The 27,884-nt window shown below is 34.8% G+C and overlaps 1 protein-coding gene and 1 long non-coding RNA gene across 14 annotated transcripts in view; one reads left to right on the forward strand and one right to left on the reverse strand.

Moving 5' to 3' along the window:
* The window catches only part of STAP1 (signal transducing adaptor family member 1), a 49,922-nt gene that overhangs the window by 6,204 nt on the left and 15,834 nt on the right, over positions 1-27,884 (forward strand). The window contains exons 2-10 of one of the 12 annotated variants that reach the window (XR_010380652.1): positions 2,799-2,870; positions 6,223-6,336; positions 8,407-8,463; positions 11,065-11,237; positions 12,707-12,835; positions 18,580-18,649; positions 23,753-23,781; positions 25,238-25,371; positions 27,737-27,816. Coding sequence is in view for 11 of the 12 variants with exons in the window: in XM_010994693.3 (XP_010992995.3) it covers positions 2,799-2,870; positions 6,223-6,336; positions 8,407-8,463; positions 11,065-11,237; positions 12,707-12,835; positions 18,580-18,649; positions 20,579-20,675; positions 27,737-27,798 (774 nt within the window). In the remaining variant the exon portion in view is untranslated. Of the gene's footprint in view, positions 1-2,798; positions 2,871-6,222; positions 6,337-8,406; positions 8,464-11,064; positions 11,238-12,706; positions 12,836-18,579; positions 18,650-20,543; positions 20,676-22,128; positions 22,650-23,752; positions 23,782-25,237; positions 27,817-27,884 lie in introns of those variants that run through there. The other 11 variants (XM_064485078.1, XM_064485083.1, XM_064485052.1 and 8 more) reach the window with 11 other exon arrangements.
* On the reverse strand, positions 1,605-20,642 carry LOC116158029 (uncharacterized). Of its 2 annotated transcripts, XR_010380664.1 has the most exons (4): positions 20,529-20,642; positions 18,748-18,910; positions 12,699-12,805; positions 1,605-4,116 (listed from the first exon to the last, which is right to left on the reverse strand). It is a non-coding gene; the product is annotated as an uncharacterized LOC116158029 (long non-coding RNA). The 2 variants fall into 2 exon arrangements; XR_004142262.2 differs by having other exon boundaries at positions 18,748-20,585.

Here is a 27,884-nt window from a genome sequence, read left to right on the forward strand (position 1 = left end):
TTAACACTATGCATTCCATATGAAAATAAAAGGGAAAAAAGACTTCTGATGGGGTTGAAATTAAGGTTTGTTCTCTTGCCTTATTAAACTGCTTGACTCCGAGAGGTGTCAGGTATATATTGGCATCTGGATTTCAGACAAGAGGAAGAAACTCTGCCCAGTTTTATAATTGCTTCTTTGGGGACCATCTATGTCCAATCCTTTAATCCTATGCCCTTTTAAATTGTCCTTTTCTTCGGTAATCTGTAATTGGTTCAGGAGGCATCAGCAGGTTCATTACATTACATTATCGCCAGCTCTCTGTTGGGAGGTAGGATGAAGTGGAACGACCACAGGGCTTGGACAGGGAAACCTTACCCCAAGTTCCAACTCTGTCCCTGAGGTAGATTGCTGCAGGACTACTATCAATTTGTTCAAGGCTTGCTGTATGCACTTGGAAATGTGACTTTTCTGCTCTTTCCATAAAGAAGTTGTGTCTATTGTTCTGCCCCTTGAATTTGGACTGGGTCATGCTTTGGCAAATGTGACAAAAGCAGAGGATTATACAGTGCTTGCACAGTGGGTTTTGCCCTGTTTTGCTCCTTGGCATCCTTCTGCCAGCACGTGAACAAGTCTAGGTCAGCTGACTGGAAGGTGAAACCACACGGAGTACGACTCCAGTTGTCTCACTGGGGTGTTTTCCATCAATTCTCTGATTCTCTGGACATCAACTGGGTATTCAACAATTCAGTTTAATTTTGATACTAACTACCTACCCAAATTTAGGGCAGACCCCACAGCTTAGTTAAGAGCTGAGTCCACAAGACTGCCCACTACTTCAGTCACTAGTCACAAGTCCCAGACCTCCTGTGCTTCTGACTGACTGGCGATAAATCAGGGGTTCCCATGACTCCCTCGTAAGATTTGATAATTTACTAGAATGGTTCACAGAACTCAGGAAGACACTTTGCTTACATCTACTGGTAAGGGGTACAATTGAACAGCCAGATGAAGAGGGCAAGGTCTGGAAGGGTCTCGAGCCCAGGTGTTTCTGTCTCTGTGGAGATGGGCTACACCACCCTTTTGGCATGTGGAAGCTCATCAAATCTTGCTGTTCAAGGTTTTTATAAAGCTTAATCTTCAGGCCCACTCCCTCCTTCTTCCTGAAGGTTGATGGGTGGGGCTGACAGTTCCAACCCTTTAATCATTTGTTCTTTTGGTGACCAGACCTATCCTGAAGCTATTTAGGGATCCCATCCTAAGTTACATCATTAGTATAAATTCAAGTATGATGTAACGGGGCTCATTGTGAATAATAAAGACACTCCTATCACTTAGAAAATTCTAAGTGTTTTAGGATCTCTATGCCAGGAACTTGGGGACTAAGACTAAATATACTTTTTATTATACTACACACACTCACTCTCCATTCCCAGCTGAAACCCCAATCAAGTGAGTGAGGGCACCCTAGACCATTCAGCCACAGCCAAATATACCCAGATCCAGAGAATCATCAGCCAGCCACAGAATGATGAGAAATAGGTAATATTTGCTGTTTTACTCCACATGCTTTAGGGTGGCTTGTTACACCACAAAAACTAACTAATATAGCACCTTATCCACCATGAAAACAAAAGAAGGAAATAGTTCTATTAAGAACATGAGAAAGATGCTTGCTATAATTCAGAGTGAATTTAATCTTGGGCTTCATGAGAGCCAAGGAAAATAAAAGTAAGACGGGTTATAGAATTCCCATTATTTGAGAAAATAAATATATAAATTCTGAAGAGGTGACAAATATTTTGCTGGTCAAAAGAAGGATAAATGATATGACAGTATTAAAAAAACACAAAATATCATAATATATAAGTGTCTTCATATTTATAAGCAAAAGAAAAACATTTCTTATGATTTTCTTACATTAATCGTCAATGTAAGTCAAGACAACCCAACATGTTACGAAAATTCAGCTTATTAAACTCTAAAGGAAGGAATGATCAACATTTCTATGAAACTGACTGGAGGTTTTTAAAACATACTTTTGCAAAGAGCTGAGTATGATGGTAAGTCTTTATATGTGGAAGAATTTTCTTGTATTCTTAAAATCCGCTTACCCTTCTTTTGTAATACAGCCAATCTTCATAGAATGTAAGTTCTTATCTAGGTAGCCTTTCACTTGAGTGAGTGTCTGACTGGGTAATTTAAATATTTTAAACTTAAAAAATTGTATTTCTATAGAACTCATAATAATGTGAATGTATTAATAATGAAATGTTCACCACATGAATGAAATTTGAACTTCAAAGTTCAGTTTTGATTGTTATTTTTATCATTATCAATTGCTCATATTTCTTTGACCTATATAAATATATATTCTGTTTATTAAACCTAAACTATGAACCATGTACTGTGCTAAGTGATTTATGTGTATTTCACTCAGTCCTTTCAACTGTCTTGGAAGGAAGATACTAAATGCTTGTCTTAACCTGGCCCCTTATACAGGCCCCTCTTACAGGTGCAAGGTTCCACTGAAACTGCATAAAAAGTCAAGCATCTTAATGAGGAAAGTTTTGGAAAATGATCTACTTAAACACAGATCAAATTACAACCCCACATCACACCTCATACTAAAATACATTTGTGAAGGATTTAACCAAGAATTAAATGTTACATTAAGCCATAAAAAGTGGGTGATTTATCTTACAGTAAAAAGGAAACTTATACCACACAGCAATTAAGAAAGTTACAAAGGGAAGTATCAAGAGGAAAATAGTTGAATGTACACTAAGGAAATAATGCTTATAATTTCTTTCCTGCAGGAGTATAAACATTATTGGACAGAGTTGAGAGGAACTACACTTTTCTTTTATACCGACAAAAAAAGTACAATAGTAAGTAGACATGTTCAGCTGATTTAATTTTTTCCCTATACACAACTTGTCGTATAGTTTATTATTCACTGTCTTCCAAGAGTAAAGATGTTCCAGTATACCAACTTAAGTAAGAAATTTGCCTCCCTCCCCCCAAAAGATTTTTTTAAAACTTTCAAAAATGTACAATGGGTAGATTTTTTTTTTTAAATTTGTATCTGTGAGGGATATCAATTCCAAGACCCATGGTAAAATCTCCTGGGTAACTCAGAAGAAGGCATTAATTCATGTTTTTAATTTTGCATTCTTCCCTTGCTGATCCTGTTAATAAAAACTTAGTTGAAAAGTGAAAACTTTAGCAGGACATCTGGATTCATATTGCCTAATACCAGGTGATAGCTTTAATTTTCCCTACTTTTAATCTTGCTGTAGCATGCAGTTATAATCTGAAGGGAACTAGATGATCCCCAAAGCTTATAACATACAATATGTCACAATTTAATTTTTCTAGAAAGATACAAACATACCCCATGAAACGACTTCTAAGAGCTCAAGCATGAGTGTAACAATAAAGAGATTGAGATAATTTATTTGTATTAATTTTAAAAAATTGATTTATATCTCAATTTGTCCAAAAAAAATTGAAAACTATGTATTTCTTTTTTCTTTTGTACAAATAAAATGTAGCATTTTAGTAGCAAATGCATGCCTAGCTTGGAATGCTATGCTTTTAAGAGATTTTATGATTCAGTAACCTGTTGAAATATAAACACTTTAGACCATGGATGCAGTAGCCTACACATCTTAGGACATCTTTATTACTTGATCAGATCTAATGAAAGATACAGCAAAAGAGCCTGTATGATGTGTTCACCTGCAGGCATTTCAGCACCATTATTGGTAAACTAACCAGAAGTCATTTACGAAAACAAACAGAAAACAAAGTTAAAATGGTCATCTTTCATCAGAGTTCTGGATAGACAAGATTTATATAAAGGTGGTTTCAAATACCATAAGAAATTTTAACAAAATTAATTTCTTTGTTGTGCCTTCCAGCTTCCCACTGATGTCAGCGAAAATATAAAAGACCTTAGTCTAAACCTTGTAAAATACACACATGTGAGAGAGTTAATGGTAATTATTCACCCAGTACATGGCAAGAGGAGGTGCAGCTTAGTGACTGAGAGCCTGGTCTTTAGGCAGACTGTGAGTTCCATGTTGTTCAAGATGTTCCAGTATAGGCTGGATGACTGCATGAAGGGATACCCTGGGGGAGATTCAAGCAACAGAAGGCAGCTAGATTAGACAGATGACCTTTAAGGCTCTTTCAGCACTACAATTAAAAACACAAAGATATGACTTCCTTTCTTCTAATCAACAGATCAGCTTATGGCACCCTATCTAACTCCTCCACTTCTTCCTTTGTTGCTTCCTCCTTTATCTTAGAAAAATTCACTTAGCTTAACCTAGACAATTTATCAGAAAAAGATTCTTGTGTAATTTAAAATTTTGTCCCCTTTCCCTTATATCTCTCTTTCCATTTTTAATTGCTTTTTGTTATTGAAGAAATATTTTTAAAGAAAAAAATATTTAAAGGCAGGGAGAGTATTAAAAAAAAAGAAATAGGTCAACTCAAACTTACCCTCAGCCTCACCAATATAGGAATTGCTCTGGAAACAAAATTATTTACTTATTTTTTATGCCTTACCTTATTCAGAAAATAAAAGAATCATATTCACAAGAATAGAGTAAATAGGTTATATTGGGCATAATAGAGAGTAAAATGAAAGGAGATAAAAAGAAGTCAAGAAAGAGGCTGATTTAGCAAAAAATTACACCATAAAAACCCTACTACATTTACTAGAGATGGTCCTAATCTTTCTATACTACAGAGCAAGTCTGACCAGTTGCATACAGACCAATTCATATAGGCCAATTGCTCAAAAGAAATATTTTTATTATACTGGAATAATATAGGAATTTCTTAATAGGATCCTCATAACCCGTGGCATATGGTAAACGATGAACAATGACTTTCTGAAAAAATGTATGAATATATACACATATATACATATTATTATATGTATATTATAATATTATTATAAATATTACTGATATAAAGAATGTATAGTATACAGTTTAAAAAATAAAATACACAATATTCTTTACTGTAATTTCCATGCAGGCAATTAATTCTTACAGAATACTTCTGCTGATTTTTCTAAACCTGTATCTGTAGCCAACTATGACTGCAATTCATCATGATTTGATAAATGGAGTTGTTTTCCAATCTGCTGTTTCCCTACTAACATTATTGTATTGTCATTAAACATATTTGACATGAAGTTTGGCCAATGGTTTTGTTTACATTAATGAAAGTAAAGCAACAATTATGTATGTCAGAATGTCACCTATTTGTAATGATATGAGCAACTTCTTCGCTAAATGAGATAATTTTTGAATTATGGAAGAATATTTTATCATTTTTATGTTCTGTTTACAATTAAAAAGCTTCAGACACAACAAACTTTAAAATTTCATCTGCATTATTAATATTTTCCTCTTTACTTCCTAGAGTCCAGACCGCAGGCCAGCAAAATGTAGCCCTTGGGCCAAATTTAGCCTGCCGCCTGATTTTATACAGTCTGTGAGCTCAGAATGTTTTTCTTTTACATTTTTAAAGTGTTGTTAAAGAAAAAAAGGAACAAGAATTTGCAACAAGACTGCATGTGGTCCTCAAAGCCTAACACATTTACTGTTTAGCCTTTGCAGAAAAGTTTGCTGGCCCCTTGGACACTTAACAAAACAATAAATCAAGCCCTAATTTGTAATTTGTAAGATTTGTCATTTTCCATGGTGTAAATACTCCCACCATGGCCAATTTCAACCTATCAATGTTACCTCACTGAACATGGGGTTGGAAAGACAGGTACAGAAGCACAGTATTCTAGTGTATAATATTTTCACAGAAATGAAGACATAAATAAACACAAGAGCTTAGAGAGTGCTATGCAGTAATATAACCAGAAAATGATGTTTTGAATTCTAATTACCTGTTGTTAATATAATTTATTTACTTGTATGTTTATTTAATTTAATTTTTAATAATGGCCATGTTTAACAAGCATCTTTCAAAACTGCTGAAAATTTAACAATTGGCTTTTGCAAACCTGTATGAGCTAATCAAACCCACCACCGCAAAATACATTTCCAAATGCCCTCTGGATTGGGAAGGGGTGTGATGCCCAGCTGCAAACCAGGGTATCACACCAGGTACAAGTAACTTGAAAGGAAGATATTACCAATTGTCCTTCCTGCTAGAACTAACGTATGTTACCCATGAAATAATTGAGATTTCCCTGTATCTTTGCAGTATATTGACAAGTTAGACATAATAGACCTCACATGCCTTGCTGACCAGAATTCAACTGAAAAGAATTGTGCAAAATTCACCCTTGTTTTGCCAAAAGAGGAAGTGCACTTGAAGGTGAGTGAGAAGCAGAAATTAGTCTGAAACAAGTTCCGGTTATAAATAGCATTCACCTTTTCTAAACCTGGTGGCTGAGGTAAAGAGGAATTATAAGAGGAGCAGCCAAGGCTTATACTTTGTTAATATTTCCTGCCTTTGCCAAGAACTATAGTTTCCTAAACAGAGATTTGAAAAAGCATGTTCACTTGTTTAGTAGACAAGCACTTTGAAACCATATACTGCTGTCCTCTGAGAAAGTCAGAGATCCCACCTGGTGTTTTTAGAAAGTTGTTCTTGAATTGGCACTCAGGGACTTGGCATTCACTGAGTTCCCAGATGATTCTGAGACCTATCCAACATGATATATGTGTGGAACCATTGAATCAGACAAATTCACATTTCAACAAATTGAGAGACATTCTGCAAGGCAATTGGCCTAAGCTCTTCAAAAATACCAGTGTAACGAAAGCCAAAGAAAGACTGGACACCTGTTCCTATTTATGGAGATTATGGAGTCATGACAGCTAAATGCAGTGTGTGATCCTGGATTGGATACTGGATCAGAAAACAGAACAAAAGCTATAGAGAGCATTTCAAGACAATTAGAAAATTTGAATGAGAACTGCATATTAGGTGTACACAATTTGTGATATATGAAATAAATCTCATAAAACTCTAATCTCCAAATAGGCAGAGATCTGTTTGTTAAACTCACTGCTATATACTCAGCACCTACATAGAAAAAAAAATTTTTTTTGAATTGGCATTGAAAGTGAGCCATTTAAAGTCAACCCACAACTACAACAGAAAGAGAATAACTTGCCATTAAATAGGGTATAGTTGGAGTTGACCTTGAAAGCATTGGTCATTAAGCTTTCATCTACCAGGAATCTACTAAGGCCCCACTCCTAACCTGGGCCTCAGAATCTGCATTTTAGTCAAGCTCTCTAGATGATTCTGATGTGCTGGTTTAGAGCACAAGATTGGGGTCAGAGACCTAAGTTTGCGTGACTATTTTATTTGTTAGTGTATAATCATAGGCAACCTACTTAATCTCTTTATTGCCTTGGATTCTTCCCTCTGAAGTCTTTACTGAGATGTAACCCTCTGACTGAGGCCTACATGGACCACTTCATAAAAACTGCAATTCTTTTCCCCTCCCATGAGCCCGAATGGCATTCCTAATCTCTCTTAACCCTGCTCTATATTTTAATTTCTTTTATTTCCATCTGACACCGTAACATGTACTCACGGTTATGTTTATAATTTATTGTTCCTTGCTAGACTCTAACCCCTATGAGAATTAGGATTTTTGTTTTGTTCTCTAGTGTAAACCAGTACATGGAATAGTGACCAGCACATAAAGGCACTCAATAAGTATCTGTTAAATGAACACTGTAAAAATTCTTTTTAAAAAGTAACTTTTGTGTAGTTGCCATGAAGATTGAATCAGTTAATACGTATGAAATACTTAGAACAGTAGCTGCCACTTATAAGCACTTAATAAATGTTGGTTGTATTAGTAGTATTTAGAGCTATGAATTGAAAGCTTCTAAGGTAACTTACTAACTAATAAGGTAATTGGAAGTAACTGTATTGGTCCTACCTGGTTGCCCCAAACTTAAAGCCAGTCAGGGTTAAATACCAGTGGGGGAGTAACTATGAATTGAAATACTGCAGAAATAAGTGTGCTAACATTTAAATCTTTTTGAGTTAAGTAAATTTGTACAATAAGCAAATACACTAAAGCTATGTACTTCTGTCTTCTGATAAAAGAAAACAGTATTGAAATATTTCACAACAAATACACATTAATAATTCAAAGCCAAAAGGAAAATGAATTGTTTCTTCCTTTTAACTGATTTTAAGTGGTTTAAAAATACAACTGTTTTCTTAAAGCAATGTGCTTCAATAGAAGAACATGCATTTTGTCAATCTTGCTGGGTTTTGATGGCTTACGTATTTTGAGTTTTATAAAACAATCATATGAAATTCTAAAGTTATTTGAAGTCAATAAATGTATTAATGCTAACAGTCATTCATGACTTTTCTTTTCTTTTTTGTTTTTGTTTTTGTCTTCATCTTTAGACAGAGAACACAGAAAGTGGGGAAGAATGGAGAGGTTTCATTCTCACAGTAACAGAAGTAAGAAGGACATTATTTTTGATTAATTCACTTATTCAACAAATACTGACTGAGTAACTACTATGAACCATCCAGAGTGAAAGGGACTGAAGTTATAGTAATTGAAAAGGACAGATATAAACCCTTACACTTACTCATGAAATTTATATTTTTATTGGGTGAGTGGAAAGAGGAAAGAAAATAAACAAGAGAACAAACAAGATAGTTTAAAATTGTGATAACTGTTATGAAGAAAATCAACAGGAGAATGATTCTAGCTAGTAAATCACAGGTGGTCAGGGAGACCTTTTGATCTTATCCCTTTGACACAGTGGTCCTTTGTATATTATGATATTTGTAGCTTACATAGCATCTGCTAAAATACTTCCCAGTTCCTTTCTTATTCATATAATATATATGTATAAAATGCTAACTGAGATAGATTTTATGAATTACATAGACAATATAACAGGGAGAGACCATCAAAATGAAAAGTCATCTTTCAACATTTGTTTAGCGAGTCTTAAGAGAAAGGGATGCTTATCTGTTCAACTCTGTGGCATCTTATCTGAGACAAATAGTAAGATCTACTGCTTAGAGTTAACTGTTGGCAAAATAATTACCATTATTTTAAATAAAGCCACAGTAGCAACTGTCTAAGAAAGATGAGGTACTTTGATAACCAGCTCCCCAAAGAGCAACGTATTTTCTAATACTCTTAGGGGATATGAAAGCGTCCTATGTTTGTTAGGGTCAGTTAAATACAGACTTTATCCAAAGCTAGTTTCTAAGCAAAGCCTTTGCAGTCACAATAAAATAAGCACTGCACTTTACCAAGATGTTGGATGCTGGTCCTTTGTCTTAGACAAAAGCCAGTAAAAGTTGGAAGTTCAACTACCATGTAGGAAAGTCATAGGAAGCTAGAAGAGTGGACCAGTTAGGTATGTGAAAGATATATTGATTTGCGGGGAGAGAGAAACTCTTTGGGGAACTGTATTTCCTCCCTCTGTTGTGGAAAGGCATTCGTGTGTGGCCTCGCACTTCTTATACTGGGGTACAAGTATAGGTGTCAAGGAGTACACTAAAACCACTGGAAAAAACATGGGGTGCCTCTTCCTGGAACACTAATTATGCTTGACATTTTGGCCCCAAAATTTTGTTTTTAGTTTTTTTCCTTGAGGTAAGGTTAAAAGCACTATTTTTTTAAGTTAAAATGTACATAGGCATATTAAAGAATTAAAATAAAATTCACATGAATTTTCAAAAGATGACAAGTTACCTCAAATATTGTGCTCTATAAATGTTGTTTTTACTATGTTCCCAGGTCACTCTGTTATATACATTCATACCATGCTGTTGTTAGGAGAACTTTAGTAGAAGTCTGAGAAACACAGACTATAATTGAAAGTGCAGAGAGGTTGCTTTTGAATTAATTAAATTGGAGTTTGAGTCCTGGTTCCACAACTTTCTAGCTATCTGACCCTGGACTAGTTATTTAATCTTTCTGAGTCTGTCATTTTCCTTTGTAAAGTAGGGATAACAATACCTATCTTGTAGCATTGCTGTGAGGATTTGCAATAGCTCAAAGCTTGGGACATAATAAGCAATTAATAAGGAATAGCAGTTTCACTAGTTTTTCCTCAGTCTATTATTTTTTCTGCATTAGTATAAAAGGGAATAGTCTTATTGATTATTAGTAGCTTAATTATCCAGAAGAATCTTCTCTAAATATTTTTGATTATGTACCCTTATTAATAAGTTTTTATTTCAAATTTCATATATATATTTGGATATATACACATATATGTTTAAAATATAATCAAAAATAGGAATTAACAACATAATATATAAATGGAAAATGAAGTTCTAGTATTTTCATCCCACACTCCAAAGGACTTTCTTACACACCCCCTGGAAGGCATGGACCCCACTCTAGAGATCAAGATGACAATCAGACATGGCTGGCTCAAAATATAGGCTAGGTATTGCCACATAAAGAAAAATATTCTACTATTCAGATTATAACTTCAAAGAGTACATAGCTGGTCATAATGAGGTCTCAATGAGAGGTATGAAAACCTAGGAGACTAAATCCAAGCACACTCTAGAAAAGACTTTCTAAAAAACCTAATGTGTGAGTGAAAATTCAAAATAGAAACACAAACATACCAAAATATAGACCATCTGTTGCTGACTCTCAGTCATCTAATAACTGGTTCCATCTCAACCCCATGTTGCCATATGGTTGGTGGAGCTCGTTCCAGGTTACCTGTGGGACAACTTGCAGGTGCGCTAGCACTTCCCTGACAGTGAGATCTTGTGAGCTCAGAGTGAAAAATGAGAGGTTTGTTGTTACTTGAATCAGCTTATGGTGCCAGGTGGGCATACTTTGCTTTGGGCCCAAAAGGAGAATTTCTTGGAAGATCAGGTATCCTGTGCAGGTTCTAATTGGTTAAGAAGCAACTTAATTCTAAGACACTAAGATTTTCTATTCATGATCCTATCCACCTATTTCTGTCAAGTAACTGAAGCTCCTTAGGACTAGAACAGGCTCATCGTTGCTAAAATCAGTTAGTTATTCTGCTGTCTTTCTTGTTTGCCTACTGCTTTAATTGGTTTCAGCTGTCAGTTCCCCTACATGTGTCACTCCTTCCTGGGCAAGTAATTAGACTGCATGAAGTCCTAGAGAGAGAAAAGAAAAGGAGGACTGAGACAGAACAGTTACCGTGTTCATCCCCGGAAAAAGAGAAGGAGCCAATTGAAGATTATGTGGATGTACTGAACCCTATGCCAGCGTAAGTGCACCACAAACTCCAGTTTACTTATTAGATTACTAAAATTATTTTCTAATTATCAAAGAGAGCTAGTCATTGGACTCATTAAAGCAAGGACAATAAGCTGCCTTGTGGACACACAGTGTATCTCTGCGTACATGCTATATTTCCTCTTCTAAGTCATATCAACAAAATGCAGATTTGAACCAAGCCTCTTACCACAAAGGAAATCCCCTTCCCCCCACACCTTTAGACTAAATAGATATTTTTTTCCAAAGAACAAACCTAAATAAAAACTTCTGTGCAGAAGGAAGGAAAAGGATGTTTTTTTCACCATGCAACTCTATGATTGACTGATTTTCTAACAGGAAATTATACAGAAGACTTAACATACCTGAAAGTTTCATTCAATTGATCAGTCAGTGAGTAGTTTTGAGCTTGTACTTTGAGGAAGTCACTGTGTCAAGTGTGTAAGGTGTTGGGAAAGAAGAGGCACAGAACATGCTGAAGTCAGTAACATCCTACATTTGTCTTTTAACCCTTATATTGCTGAAAAGTGTGGCTAAGAGTGTGAACCCTGGAATCTTGGTCTTCTTGTCAGTGAAACTTGTCCTGGTATCATTTTTGACATCAGGTTCTGATGCGTATTCTACCTGTACCACACTCACTGAAAACTGCCAATCATCTCTCTTAGCTGAAACTTGTGACAGCTGATGGACTGATAGGTTAAAATTCACACAGACTGCTTCTTTTTCTTTTTACTCAATAAGACAAACAATACATGTTTATTACAGTTAAATAAAAAGAAGATTAAAATCAGCCTTTGTCTCACCAGAGATATTCTCTTTCAACATCCTTGGTGTATTGCATATCCTGCCAAATTTTTTTTTCTGTTGAAAAAACAGGCTTTTCATTGACCACAATATTTACTATAGAAATAAGTTGAAAAAAATGAGAAGCACTTTAACAGTTTTACACATTAAAAATGCCACCAATGCCATTAGAAAGTCATATTATACCAAAAGGGGTGAATTCAGACATACCCTCAAATATAAATTATTTAAGACAGAGACCATACAAGAAGCATGTCTAGAGATTTTTTGTATTTCTGAAAAGAAACCACCAATAAATATTATTTATCCAAGAGCTTATTATAGACTGAGTCTGGGGATATATTGTTAATCCTTATCTTAGATTTTCAAGTGGTAATGGTAAATATATACTTTTCAGGTGATAACTTTTCAGGTCTTTCTTGTTTAAAGAGAAAGAGGCTTTGGAGGGATGAGGGAAAGAGGGCCTTAAGTATAAGCATACTCACTGTGGCACAGGCTTGTAATAATAGTAATTATATCACTGTCATTGTAATAATAAAGCTGGGAAATTTAAGAAAATTTAATAACTGCAGCTCTTAGAGTTATTTCAGTACCATTTTTTTCAGGTAATGATCTTCAGCAGTTAAAAAAAATCTGTTTTTTATCTCACCTCTGTAGATGTTTTTATGCAGTGTCCCGGAAGGAAGCAACTGAGATGCTTGAGAAGAATCCTTCCTTGGGAAATATGATCCTGAGGCCTGGTAGTGACAGTAGAAACTATTCGATCACCATCCGGCAGGAGATAGAGTACGTTTAATTAAAAAAAAAAAAAGCATGGAATTATTAAAAGCATGGTATCACTTTAGAAAGCAAAGTCACACAAGTCATATCAGCACCTGTTCTGTGTTTTGTTGGGGCTAAAAATGTGAATATAAGAATGAGGAGGGAATGTTATACAAACAGTGCTAAAGACAGGGTTAATATTTGTAATAGGGAAGAAGAAAAATGAGCAAATTACTTTGGTTCTGGATATAGTTCTGTTGTTCATTCACTCATTTCAACAAATGTTTATTGAGCCAAGTAATATTTGAGGTAGATGTACATGAGCAAACAAAGTAATATCCCTGGTGTATAGTGTCTACATTCTTTAAAAAAATTTTTTTTGTTTGTTTGGGGAGGGGGATATTAATTTTTTATTATTTATTTATTTATTTATTCATTCATTCATTCATTCATTCATTTATTCATTTATTTAATGGAAGTACTGGGAATCAGACCCAGGACCTTGTGCATGCTAAGCATGTACTCTACCATTGAGTTATACCTTCCCCCAAGAGTCTACATTTTTGTAGGGAGACATAGACCATAAAAAAATACATAACTAAAAATATCATGGATATGATAATAAGTTTTATGGAAGTAAAATAAAGCAGGATGGGAGAGAGGAGAACTCTCAGAGGTGATACAGAGAGAAAGTGTTTCTGGTTGCTGTTGTTGTTTTAATACAGGGTGGTCAAGGAAGGCCTACTTTATTAACCTACACTTAAGCAGAGACCTCAAGGAAGTTAGAGAATATAGCGTGTAAATATTTAGGATAAGAGCATTCCAGGCAAGAATCATAGATGCCTAGAGGTAGGAGAAGGCTTGGATTGTTCAAAAACAAGAAGATGCAGTGGACTGAGCAAGGAGAAAGAGGTAGATGAGATTCCAGAGGTGATGTAGGGGCTGATGGCTCTAAGCCATTCAGCTTATTGTGGAGAAAAGGGTTATGCTCTGAAGGACATGAGAGGCCCCTGGACTGTGATGAATAAAGAAGTGACATACTCTGACTTAACCATAAAAAGAATCACTTAGGAGTCTTTTGTCAAAGTTAAGAATTCCTTTCTAGTGAAATGGTTTACCTTTGATAAAGTCAGTAACATTTACATGCAAAAGTTGATTTTTCTGTATAGTAAGGGTCATTGTATTTTTTAAAGTCCATGCCAGCTCTCAGAGTCTATAAAAACTTGCATTTCAGTAGGGACTCTGCCTTACTTAACATTTTTACAACTGATAATATAATTAAAATATAGAGTTTTTGTCCTAAATGGAAATATTCAGTACATGATTATTTTTCATAAAAGAGCTTAAACAGAAGTTTGATTCTTGAATTTGCTATTCTTTCTTTCTTTCTTTCTGGGGATAATATTCTGGGGTTTTTTTTTATGGTTTTTTTTTTGGCCATATCTATCAATGAATCTCTCTACTGATCCATATGTAAATATCAATAATTCTAAACATATTAAATATGAAGAAACTGACAAGTGAATAAAGACAGTAAAAAGAAAATAATCATTACAGGGCAAAATTAAAATTATGGCATATGGCTGCAATGCTAGTATAAGCCACAGCCCAATAAGCTTCATTCACTTGCCAACTACTTCATATAAACTAAGACTTGTCTTTATACACTAGCCATGTGCACTGAATAGATGGCAAGAATGTTAGATGGTAAATCAAATCCTGGTTCTGTGTATGAAGTAAGAGTATCTATGGGTGTGTGTGTGTGTATTTTTCCACAGTGACTATCTATGTCAACTATCTTGTGGTTTCATTATTTTCTGTTTATTATAGACTAATATTTGCTATATTGGATTTTCAACTAATACGGTAGAATATCATGGATTACTCACTTTTAACTTGAATTTTAATTTAACTGGCTATCTTGAAACAAATCCAAAAGAAATAAAAGTTATGACTGCCATTAAATATCAGTGAGCTTAGAAGAACTGGGAGAAAAGTGAATTTTTCTTTTTAGTATAGCCTGGTCAAGGAGCTTGTCTTTTTTCAGGGTTTAGGATACTGAATATCACTTAAAATATAAAATGCTTTTAACTGCTTACTTCCACCTTTAAAAATAAAAGTATGTAAAACTGAGTTAGAATTTATCTTGCAGATTTTTAAAAAGAAATCTAACTGCTTGAAAGTTAAATTAGATACACAAAAAAGTGATTAACTTTTTTCCTTCATACTGTTCTTTTCTTGGTTGGATTGAGCGATCTATTTGCATGTGAACTCTGTGCTTATTGTTCTGCATGAAACGAACAAATTCATGAGATCTAACAGCTCTTTTAAGACTAAATATACAGTCTTTATATATTTCCTGCACAACAGCAGCAAGATCTATTTTAACGTGTTCTAAATTAGTCCAACTTATGATTTGCATTTTCCGTACAAGTGAGCTATGATAAATAACCTTTTTTGCTGCAAATGTGAGTTGTGACCAAATGCAATGAGTGTCTATATTTAGAATATGAATTTAACATCATAGTTTTATTTGTATTGTGTTTAAGTTATATTTAATCTCATAAGAGTCTGGCAAAGGAGTTCATATCAAAGTTACATAATTCTAATTTTAGAAAACACATTTCCAGTTTAAATTCATAGAAATTCATGCTTTTGTACAGCTGATGGTCACAAAAATGCATAACACTTCATAAAACTGACCATTCCCCCCACCAAAAGTTTTTATTTAGGAAGCAATGAGTGACAGAATGGTCAAACTAGAGCATTCTAACACTGGAATATGTGCTTATTTAGGCTTGGGGGAATAATTTATACCTGAAAGTGGCTGAGAAAAATTTTAACTGGTTTTGCACAAATATTCCTTATGAGCCAGATATATCTATGATGTTACAGATTGTTATATATGTTCTTTAATGCCTCAACATAGGTCTTTTAGAATGCCTGAATTTAATATCCTCTATTTAACAGGTCACTTAATTTTGAAGAATAGGAATTGTAGAGAGCAGAGGAAATTAAGCTTGTTAGACTGTAGCACTTAATGTAAAGACTTTGGCAGAAATCTAGACTATCAGTGTTACCCACAAAACCAAGTCATTCTTTTCCAGGTTGTAGGAGAAATGTTCAGCCATGCAAGTTTAGACCAGTGTGTCTGGTAAAACACTAGCTGAAAAGGACAAGTTGGTTTACAAAGCAGTACTTGAAAGTAAAGTTATCTCCATCTGTTAACAAGTCAACTGTGGGAGGGAAGATCACAGTTTTCAGGAAGAGGCAAAAGTCATTCAATGTCAAATTATCAGGTAGCTCCTCTCATGATGCAAAATGTCATCCAACTTTACCCAGCCCAGTGGTGCATGAATTCATAAGACATAAAGCTATTCTTACAACAAACTTCATAATGTGGTTTTGCTTTCTTAAAATTGTTATGAGTACAGTGTAAGCTAGAAGAACAAACACTGTGGAAAGCCATTAGCCAAGAAAGCAATAGAAAATACTGACCCCAAATTCATTCCTCTGCAAAAATTGGGGTCAGAAGCTAAGAACAGTATTTATAACCACATTTAAGGCCACAGTTTTTTTTAAAAAGATAAGTTACTTCTTTTTTGAGGTCATAGTCAGGAAACCTCAATATAACAAATGTTATCAATCTAAGTTTTTATTCCCCTCTTCATTCCTTTGGAAAAACAAAATATGAAAGCAAAACACAGGTTTTTACAGAGAGTCAAAATTTAAGTGACTTCAATGGAATTTTTTTCTACCTTACTTTCTGCCTCAGAACTTAGTCCTGTTAATCAAAGTTCCAAGAGAGCCTGTTAACTTTTGCTGCTTTTCCTCCCACAGCTTTACCATGAATGATGATGATGATATGATGGCTGCTACTAACAACTCATTGTCCACACTTATGGGGTACATTTGTGTGCACTCTGTTGAGTGCCTGACAAACATTTCTTTCAGACACAATTAAAAACTAAAACAGTATTTTCCATGTTTTACAAGTGAAGAGGCTGAGGTTTACAGAAGCTACTAAGATAAAAACAATACATTTGAAAACTATTAAAAAGTAGTTATAAATTACTGAGGGTCTATATATGACAGACATTTTACTAAGGACTTTTCAAACATTAATTCACAATAGCCCTGTGAGAAAGGCTTTACCATCTCCATTTTATAGATGAAGACATGAATGCTCAGAGAGTTCAAATAACAGAATTAGAATTTGAACCTAGATCTTTCTGGTTATAGAGGCCATACCTTTCAAGCTTTCTATCAGTCTTCCAAGGAAAAATAATCACTTATTTCATAGAAGTATAAGAATTCTAATTGGAATTGGTGAGAATTTTCAAAGGTAACTGTATGATTATAAAGCTCTTTTCACATAGGGATAAAGATAAGCCAGAGCCAATCAACCCAGAAGAGGGTACTTGTAAGATCTCTTATGTCCCAAAGTTTCCTTCACCAGTCTGTGACTGATTCCTGAAGGCTTACAATTAAGGGGTACCTTTTTTCTCTTTTTTTTTTTTTTTTAAAGAAAGGAAGAGAGTTGGTTAGGTTTTATCCTATGTTTTGAGAGTGAAGCTCTAGAATAAGAAAGCCATTGGAAAAAATTATTAGCTGTTTTCCAACATGCTGTCCTACTAAGAGATTTGGATATTACATTAGATAAGAGAGTCCTTAAACAGAATTGTAGTTCTGTCCTAGAGGAATGTAATCTGGAAATGGCAAGAGTGATGAAAAAGAACACGGGAAGCCCTGTAGACAAACTTTACCTCACAGACAATTTTGCTTAGGCAGCTTCTGTAAATTGGACAGATGTTGAATTAGTTTGTTTTTCAAGCAAATAAAAGCGTAATAAATGCCGTTAATTTTTCAACATTAGAAAGTCTTGGTCCTGATACTGTTGCTGTATGAATCAAGGAAATTTAAGGCAAACATACCAACTGCTCTCAGTATAAATTAGTTCTAGCAAATAGCACTGTGAGATGGGTTCCCAATATTCTGAAAGTTCAATTTCATAAATATTTATTGTGTGCCCAATGCTGGAGTACAAAAGTGAATAGAATATATTTTGTTCTAAAGCAGTTATAGTCAATAAAGTACTATGCATTTAGGATGGTAATACTTTAGAGTGCCATGTGACTACAGAAGAGGAATACATTAGGATTCATTTACTGTACTTACATTCTCACCTGTGTGTTCATTTAGTACCTAACACCTAGCATTTTCCATATCTCTAAAGCATCCCTGAAGTTAGAAGATATCCAGGGTGGTATATGGCTAGCAGGAAGAACAGCCATTGAGGGCATTCTGATGGGAATATTGATGAGGTGAAGAAGAAAGTAATTTGCTTTCAGAATTTCTTTCTACTTCCCTTTTAATATAGAGAATATATATTTGATTTTTATATACCTACATAGGATTTTATATTGTCTACTTTGTAAATTACTAGCATTTAAAAAATAGTTTCTGCCTGAAAGATTTTAGTTCTTGGTTTCTTTTTTCATCTGTTATTCTTCTCATTCATCTACTCAGTGACCCAGGTTTCCTATATCCCTAGTGTATAACCCTATAAAAAGAGACATAGGAAAAAAGTAAATAGTAAAACAAACAAAAAACGTGTGTGTGTGTGTGTTTGTGTGTGTGTTTTGCCAAACTGAAATCATGGGAGTATAGTTTTACTATACAGGTGATATTTTATAATCACTTTAGTTTGATTCACCCAATAGTATACTCAAATGGAGATGAACCTTTTTTTTTTCTTTTCATTTTAGCCTTCCAAGAATCAAGCACTACAAAGTGATGAGTGTAGGACATAACTATACTATTGAATTGGAAAAACCTGTAAGTAGCTATTTCCTTATTGTTGATTAATTTTCTCCTGCTTCCTCCCAAAACTATCTTATAGAATACAAAGTAAGGTGGAAACGCATATTCCTTACCTAAGAAAATAGTGTTGGCAAAAACAGCCACGTTAGGAGGCCCCGAAGGTGGCAGACATACAGGGTGAGAAATGAGATGCGACAGCAGGTGAATGAGGCAGAGTAGAAGATAATTTGCTAACAATTCTTTCCACTTCTCTGAAAATCTTCATCAAACAGTTGCCTCAGAGAGAGAAAAATATTTCTGTTAAGTATCTGTTTTACATCCTCTAAGTAGAAGTAATATTTCAATGTGTTTATCTCTAATGGGAAAAAATCTTTGAATGCCTAGTCCTCTAATACAGCAGTTGTATTATGTATCACACTATGCAGTTGTTCAGAAATTCCCCTCTTAATAGTGACAAAATAGTGAAGAAAGAATTTCTTCCTCATCTTCAACCCCTTTCCTATCCCAACCAACTTATCATAGGGCTAATGATAAAATATCATAACCACTGCATACTGTTAGGCACAGAGCTAAATACTTTACACCATCTAATTTAATTTTTATCATTACCCTGAGGTAACACCTATTACACAGGTGGAAAAACTGGTATTTACAGTGGTCTGTATTCTAGGGAAAGGGAATATAGCTCTGTGATCTTAGGCTGCAGTGGTGGGAAGATAGGGCCAGGGAAGTGACACCATTTAAATGGAAGCAATGGATCTTGAAGATATTCATGGTATCTTCTCTAAAACTGAGCTCCTAGTGCCTCTGCCTCCCCAGGCCCACTGTGTTGGTCAGAGAAAGGGAGTGTAGTGTTGAATTTCTTATGTTCTGACTATAACCCTCAGAGTGCAGTGTGACCTTTGCCAAGAGCCAGACAGCTGCTACTTCATATACCCCACTTAGGTCTCTGCCATGTTTCCTAGAGCTTTTTAGTTCTCATGTCCATGCCTGAATGGGCTTTTCCATAAATTCTAATGAAGGAAACAGAATTAGAATGCAGAAGGATAATCCAAATAACCAAGTGACTGGAAGCAATGGTCAGGGAAGACTGTCTCTGCAGCTGGTGAACTGGGGCTCATTCATCTGTCATTAGCCCAACAGCCCCCAGTGTAAGGAAAGCTAACACCCTGGATTGCTCTTTTACCTTTCATACTCCCCAACCGGGTTGTCATTTTGTGAATTCTTTTTTCTCTTCAAGTTTTCCAGGGATATTCAAGTTTAACCTGATTTTCCTTGCATAAAAATATTGGTTTACAGAGCAGCAAGACAATTCAGTTACTCCTAGCCAAGTAAATTATCCTGTTACAATGAGATATTAAAATGCTAAGTTTGCTGGCTTTAAAGGATTCTTCTGTTTCAAGCAGAAGAAACCAATTATGGCTAACTGAAGCAAAAAAAAAAAAAAAGGACTTATTTTAGGAACACAGGAAGCACAAAGAATGACTGAAAGGCTTGAAAGCCTTCAGACACTAGGAAGTATTTACTGATACTAAGTATCATCTGATTAGGAGTCTGCTATCCTTTCTTGGTTCTCTATCAAGTTCAAATTTCTTGAAGGGTTTTTTTTTTGTTTGTTTGTTTTTTGTTTTTTTGGCCTAACTTGAGTCACATTCTCATGTAATAACAGGAAAATAGCAGGGTATCTAATTATTGTCCATCAAAATGTATCCAATGCGAAAGGTGTAATTTCTCAACAGGGAATTAGATATGGCTATAAAGGAGAAATAAAATGCATGGGTAGGCAAAACCTTGGCCATTCAGTAACCCACTGAAGTGAGGAACTGACACAATTTTCTGGAGATCAGGAAATACACAGTAATCTCCATTAACTTTCAGTTTAGTTTTCTCTTACTCTGTCTTTACACAGGTGACACCGAGTCTTCTCTCACTCTCTTTATACAGGTAACACTCCCAAATCTTTTCAGTGTCATTGATTATTTTGTGAAGGAGACTCGAGGAAATTTACGACCATTTATATATTCAACTGATGAAACCCCTGGTATGTTCTTCATTTCACTGCTGTATTAAGAAAAGCAAAAGAAAACAAAACAAAATCGTATATGATTTGTAATACTAACCAGGTAGAACTATAGTTCAGATTTTAAATTTATCCATTTGGAAATCATTTTATCACTGATCTGTGAAATAAGGGAGTACCAATAAATTCTGATGGATAGAACATGGGCCCATTCTAGAGAAAAAACCCTGAGGCACGTTTATCAAACAAGTTCAGAGATAAGAAAACCACATTCATATAGAGTCATAGAAACCAAACAGGGAATTTAAAGGTATGGCCTGCCAGCAATGTCAGATGCTCTAGACAGATGAAAATGGATGAGGATTTCAGGGGAGACAATAGGAACTGGCCATTAGGCAACAGATGACTTGAGAGGTCTTATTCCACTGTAAAGGCAGAAGGCAGAGGGCAAGATAACAAGGTGAGGAACTACAACTAAAAGACTGTAGAGTTAGGATTGGCTACAAAATTTGTGGGGCCTCTTGTTCATAAATTAAGAATTTCAAAATAGTGGTAGTGAACCATTAAGCCAAGCATGGGACCCAGTGCAACTGCACAGTTCATATGACTATGAAACTGGCCCTGTTTGTAGTCCAGCTTTTGGCAAAGCAGGGCAGGCTGGATGTGACAGTTTCTCTCCATCCTTTGAAACAATCCCTGGTACACATGGTCACTTGACAAACTGTAAGTAGGAGAGAAAAAATACCTCCAGCTTGTTTGTTTTCAGTTATCAAAACAAGTCTCTGTTCCTACAAATTATGAGGGAAAACAACTTGTTTTGGCTACCTGCAGCACGGCATATCTGAAAAGTCTAATTCAAAGAACAGCAAGTTTAAAAGTCCAAGTTTTAAAACATGGCTATGAATCTCGTGATGACAAATAATTTTAAAAGACTCAGAGTCTGAAGGAACTTTAGAAAATTATCCAGTATATTGTCTCAGTTTGTATAGGAATCACCTGCATACTCAGTACAGAAAACATCTTTAAAATGTGACCATTCAGCTTGTTTGCAAATTCCTAATGATAGCTGCCTCACTGATTTTTGAGGCAGCATAATTCACTGTTAGTCAGCTTTCATATTAGAGAATTCTTCCTTACCATTGAGTCAGAAACATTCTTCCTTTATCTTATAAATAGTAATCCAATTTCTGGCTTTGAAACAACATGGGGTTTTAAAAAGCCCATCAAATATTTAAAAACAGCCACCATGTCCCCTCTTAGTCTCTCTCTTTGTCGTCTATAATTATTAGTGCCTTCAACTTCTCCCTCTCATCGTTGAACTTCTCTGTCTTAAAATATAACCACAAAGGATGAACATGTTATTATAGATATTTCAGCACAATACATTACCTGGGCTTTATGCAGGAAAATACCACTTAATAGAAATCTCTGGGAATGTCCTATTAATATAAGCTTTTCTTTTCTTTTCCCTCAGAGACGAGAGGATTTCTTGTAACATCTCTCAAATGACTTTTTAAAAATGGGCGTGGGGAATCCAATATAATTTGGCTTCTCCATGGATGATAGTATACATTATCTAATGCTGTGTAACAAATCACCCCTAAAACATGGTGGTTAAATCAACCACCATTTTATTTGCTTACGATTCTGCACATCAGCAATTTGAATTGGATTCAGTTGTATAGTTCTTTTGCTAGTCTCACTTGGTATCACTTACAGGACTATAACCAGTTGGTGGCTTGACGAGCTGGATGGTCCAAGTTGGCCTCATTCACACATCTAGTGCTGCTGGTCAGCTGGGGCTGGCTGATCCACCTTCATGTGCTCTCTAATCCTCTGAAGTTAGCCCAAGCTCTTTCACGTTAAGGAGAGAAGGGTTGGTGCACATCCTTGGGCTACAAATTCTTAGTGTTGAGAATAAAGTATGGCCTTCTTGGAACTTTTAGTAAAGGAGAAACTGAATTGAATAAATAATTCCAAGTGTGATTTGTCTTATGTACAGGGGCTATTTTTTCTTTCTTTAAAAATGTTATTTAGTTTGCATACAATAAAATTTACTTTTTGGTGCATAGTTCTTTGAGTTTTGACAACCATCACCACAATCACGACATAGAAAGTTGTCACCTTAAAAACGCTGTAATGTTCTTTCTTTTCAGTCAACCCTCTTACATATAATCCCTGGCAACCACTGATCTATTTTCCACTCCTATAGTTTAGCATTTTCCAGAATGTCATATAAATGGAATTACAGTATGGAGTCTTTTGACATTGATTTCTTTCACTCATAATGTCTAGATTCACACAAGTGTTGTGCGTATTATATAGCTCACTTTTTTAAAAAAAAATTACTGAATAGTAGTATTTCACTGTAGGGAGGTACCAGTTTGTTTATCCATTTACCAACTTAAACATATTAGGGTTGTTTCCAGTTTGGGGCAATTATTAAGTTACATGGACATTCATATACACACCTTTGTGTGAATTTAAGTCTTCACCTCATTTTGGTAAAATATCTAGGAATGAGATTGCTGAGTCATATAATAAGTGTATATGTAACTTTATAAGAAACTGTCAAACTTCTCACAAGTGGTCCTACCTTTTTGCATGTCTACCATCAATGTCTGAGAATTTCAGTTGCATCCTTGCCAGCACTTTATATTGTCATTAAAGTTATTTTAGTAAGTGTATAGTGGTATCTCTAGTTTTAAAATGCATTTCCCTAATGATTAATGATGTTGAGTATCTTTTTATGGGCTATTTGCCATTCATATATCTAATTTGGCAAAATATAGGGTTAAATATTTTGCCCATATTTTTAATTGAGTTGTTTTCTTATGGTGGAGTTTTGACAGTTCTGTTCATATTCTGAATACAAGTCCTTTGTCAGATGCAAGATATAAAAATGTTTTTTTTTCCCAATGGCATCTTTTGCAAAGCATAAATTTTAAATTTTGATGAAGTACAAATTGTCAATTTTTGCTTCTATGGATTGAACTTTTGGTGTTGTATCTGAGGACTCTCCCTAACAAGAGATCACAAAGATTTTTTTTACCTATGTTTTCTTCTAGAAGTGTTACAGTTTTCTATTTTACATTTAGGTCTATGATCCACTTGGAATATGTTTAAGGTAAGAGGGATGAGTCAAAATTCATTTTATTTGTATTTACATATGTAATTGTTTTAGCACCATTTATTTAAAAAGATCATCCTTTCTTCATTAAATAGCCTGTGCACCTTTGTAAAAAATCAGTTGAGTATATTTTTGTGTATCAATTTCCACGGATGTATGTTCCCACCCTTTTGCCAATAGCACACTATCTTGATTACTGGAGCTTTACAGTAATTCTTGAAATCAAGAGGTGTAAGTCCAACTTTGTTCTTTTCAAAATTTTTTGGATCAATCTAGTTTCTTTGCCTTTTAGTATAAGTTTTAGAATTATATCAATGTTATCACAGAAAAATATTCTTGGGTTTTGATTTGGATTTTGTTGAATCTATAAATCAACTCAGAAAAACTTGAGAATACTGAGTGTTCCAACTGAGAAAGACATATATCCCTCCATTTATTTAGGTTGTCTTTGATTTCTTTTATAGTGCTTTTTCAGTATACAGATCCCACACACGTTTTGTTAAATACCTATGTATTTAATTTTTGAGTGCTATTGTTAAAATAGTAGTTTTTGAAAGTTTGAATTCCAACTGTGCAATGGTAATATACAGAAATATAACTTTTGTATGTTGATCTTGTATTCCAATATTTTGCTGATATCACTTATTCATTTAAAAACTTTTTTTGGGTAGATTCCTTGGAATTTTCTATATAGAAACCCTGTTATCTGTGAATACAAGTAGTTTCAGTTCACATAATCCAACCTGGATACCTTTTAATTATTTTTCTTGTATTATTGCACTGGTTGGGATGTCTAGAACAATGATGAAATGTTAAGGGTGGACTTTCTTGCATTGCTCCCAGTTTTAAAGGAATAACATTCTGTCTTTCACTAAGTATGACATTGGCTGTAGTTTATTATTTTTAATGCCCTTTATCAGACTGAAAAATTTCCCTTAATTCCTGGTTTGCTGAGAGGTGTTTTATTTTTTTTTTTAATGATGAAAGGATACTGAATTATGTCCAATTATTTTTCTGCACCTATTGAGATGATCATTTTTCCTTTTACTTAATATGGTGGATCAACTGATAGATTTTCCATTTTTGAACCAGCCTTGTGTGTATACCCACTTGATCATATGTATTATCTGTTTAAAATAATTATTTTGTCTAGTTTTGGTATTAATGTTATGCTGGAATCAAAAAAATGAGCTGAAAAGTATTGTTTTCTTTTATAGTCTGAAAATGTGTGTAGAATTGGTATTATTTCTTCCTTAAATACTTGGTGGAATTCACTATATGGGCTGGAAGATTACTTTGGTGGAAGGTTTTAAACTATGAATTCAATTTCTTTAATTGAATTTAGATGCAGGTAAATTCAGGTTATATTATTTTTTTCTTGAGAGAATTTTGGTAGTCTTTCAAGGAGTTGGTTCATTTTAGCCTTAATCTTTGAATTAATCTTCTGACCCAGGGTCTGGCACAGAGTGGATGATGTTGGTATAATAAATTGGTGAATCCCCAAGCATAGTATTGGAGGAGGAAGCAACATTCTCTGCTTCCTAGAGGAAAAATGTCACTCCCAGAAACACAAAAGGACCATCGCAAGTAACTATTCACCTACTACATTCTTGGCATTATGTGAAGTCCCAGGATTACATCATCTCATTTTATTGCTCCCAACAATCTTACAAGGAAGATACTATTATTTCTATTTTATGATCAAAAAAAGCAACACTTCAGTTTTCACACAAAGCTAGTAAATGAAGCTGAAACCCAAACCCATGTTTATTTTTGAACTTTTTAAAAAAAACCTTCTCAGTGGTTCTGCATCTCCAGTGATAGATATTCATATTCTCTCTCCCCTCACTTCATCCTTTCCTGTGTCTGTGGGTTAAGAGTCTGGGCCTGACTTAGTTGGGTCTTTCGCAAATTTGCAATCAAGGTGTTGGCTAGGCTGGGTTGTCACCTGAGACTTCAGCAAGAAGGATCTACTCACTCAGGTTGTTTGGAGAATTCACTTCCTTGCAGTTCTAGGATTCATAGCAGCTGGCTTCTTCAAAGATAGCAATGAAGTAGGTGGAGGTGGGCGTGAAGGAAGGAGGGACTACTAAGTAAATCTACTGGTAAGGAGGAGTCTTACATAATGTAACATAACCATGGTACTGACATCCCATCACTTTTGCATATTCTGTCAGTTACATGATTCTCATTTCCTGGTATTCATGCATTGTGTAAACCCTGTATCTTGAAGGTAGACTGACCTGTAACATGTTTCTAACCAATAGTGACTTGCAACCATATAGGTCCCTTTACTTCCGCCTCCTTGTTACAGCTGTCACATGTACTACATCTATATAACATTGAAAATTCCACCAAATGATCTAATTTTTGCTTTCAATTGCTATAAATGTATTAAAGAATTTGAGAAAAATAGTCTATTATTACCTAGATATCTCCTATTCCTGTTCTCTTTTTCCTGTGGAATCATTTCTCTTCAACTTGAAGAACTTCTGAATCCAACCAGTGGATCTTTTTTTTCAGATATTTTTTTCACTTTGAAAATTTCTGCTTGGTTTTTATAATCTTCTTTTCTTTGTTAAGAATATCTATCCTTCCATTTGTTTCAAGAGTGCTTATCACCACCTCATGGAGCATAGCTCTTTAACATCTTTGATAATTTCAACATCATGGTTATTTTAGTGTTGGCATCTGTTGTCTTTTCCCTTGAGAACTGGTCACATTTTTCTGACTCTGTCTACCAAGTAATGTGAATTGTAATCTTGGGTATTTTATTTTGAATACTATGTCATGGGCCTCTGGATCCTATTAAAACCCTCTGGGGCTCTTTTCTTTTTTTCTTTTTTTTTTAAGCAGGCAACCATCCTGACTAGATTGAACCAGTTCTGCCTTACTGTTTCTGTGGGAAGTGTTCCAGTTTCAAAGCCTTTGGTATTTTGCTTTGGGGCTGCCTCACACATGTATATCTCAGGAATTAGCCTGGGACTTTGACAGTGATTTATTTCTTAGTTTATTGTCAAAGTCTTCGCTATTACTATTTTCTGGTGGCTGAACTGATTTTTTGCTTTGTGATCAGGAACAAATTACTCAACCTTTTTGCATTTTAGATTCCCTTATTATATGGATTAGGGAATGATAGATGAACAGACAGAACTAGAAGGGAACATGAAGAGAGACTTCAAATAATCACACTATCTTCTGTAGAGTAATATATTTTCTTTCAAAAGCAGAAAGATGATGGAAAAGTAAACTGGAAGAGTAAATGAGAGTGGAAATAGGACTAAGAAATACTACAAAAAGGTCAAAACTGGTCTTGACAAATAGTGCTGAAATTTTAAGGAAACTTTGGGGGAAGCCTATAACTGTTTCAGGAGTGTGGACTCACAGCTGATTAGCTGAAAAGGGGCACAGTGGGAATGCCAGAGCCCTTATCTTTAATTTCGGAGTTGTAGAGCACCTAAAGGTTAATATCTGGAGACTTAAGAGAAAGTGAAGGTGTTTCCAATAAAATACTACCAAAGAAAGATTTTCTTTGAGCCTTGTTAAACCCATGTCAGCAATCAGCTTTCTCTTTGACACCAGAAGCAAGAGCACTGATGGAACCAATAGTCAAAGATATTTCCTCAATTTATTTTTCCCAACTTCAGAAATTATCAGTATAAACTAAAAGCAATGTCAAAATACGGTAGGATAGATAAATAACATTAAATTAGCTAGGAAGAAAAAAATGCTAGAGAAAAACTTATGAGGAAACAAGTTACAGGTCTAGGATAAAATACAAATTAAAAAGGCATCTGAATATTCAGTATTTAGTTACCTAACATTTATTAAACACACCAGCAATGCTTCATATACAAGCAGGAAAATCAACTGATGTTGAAAAGAATGAACTGTCCTGCTCTTCAATACTGGTTCTTTATTAAAATCAAGCTTTTCTACCCACAATTATCAGGCCAAGAATCCACCACAGAAGGCAGAAGAGAGAGGTTGAAGAAAAATCTACATATTGCATGAAATAAAATGGAAAAACTACTTTCATGTATCTTGGTAATTTCTTATTTTCAGAAGGAAGATCATACTTTTAAAGAAAGCTATCTCTA

Source organism: Camelus dromedarius, chromosome 1 (assembly GCF_036321535.1).
Source record: "Camelus dromedarius isolate mCamDro1 chromosome 1, mCamDro1.pat, whole genome shotgun sequence".
NCBI lineage: Eukaryota > Metazoa > Chordata > Mammalia > Artiodactyla > Camelidae > Camelus > Camelus dromedarius.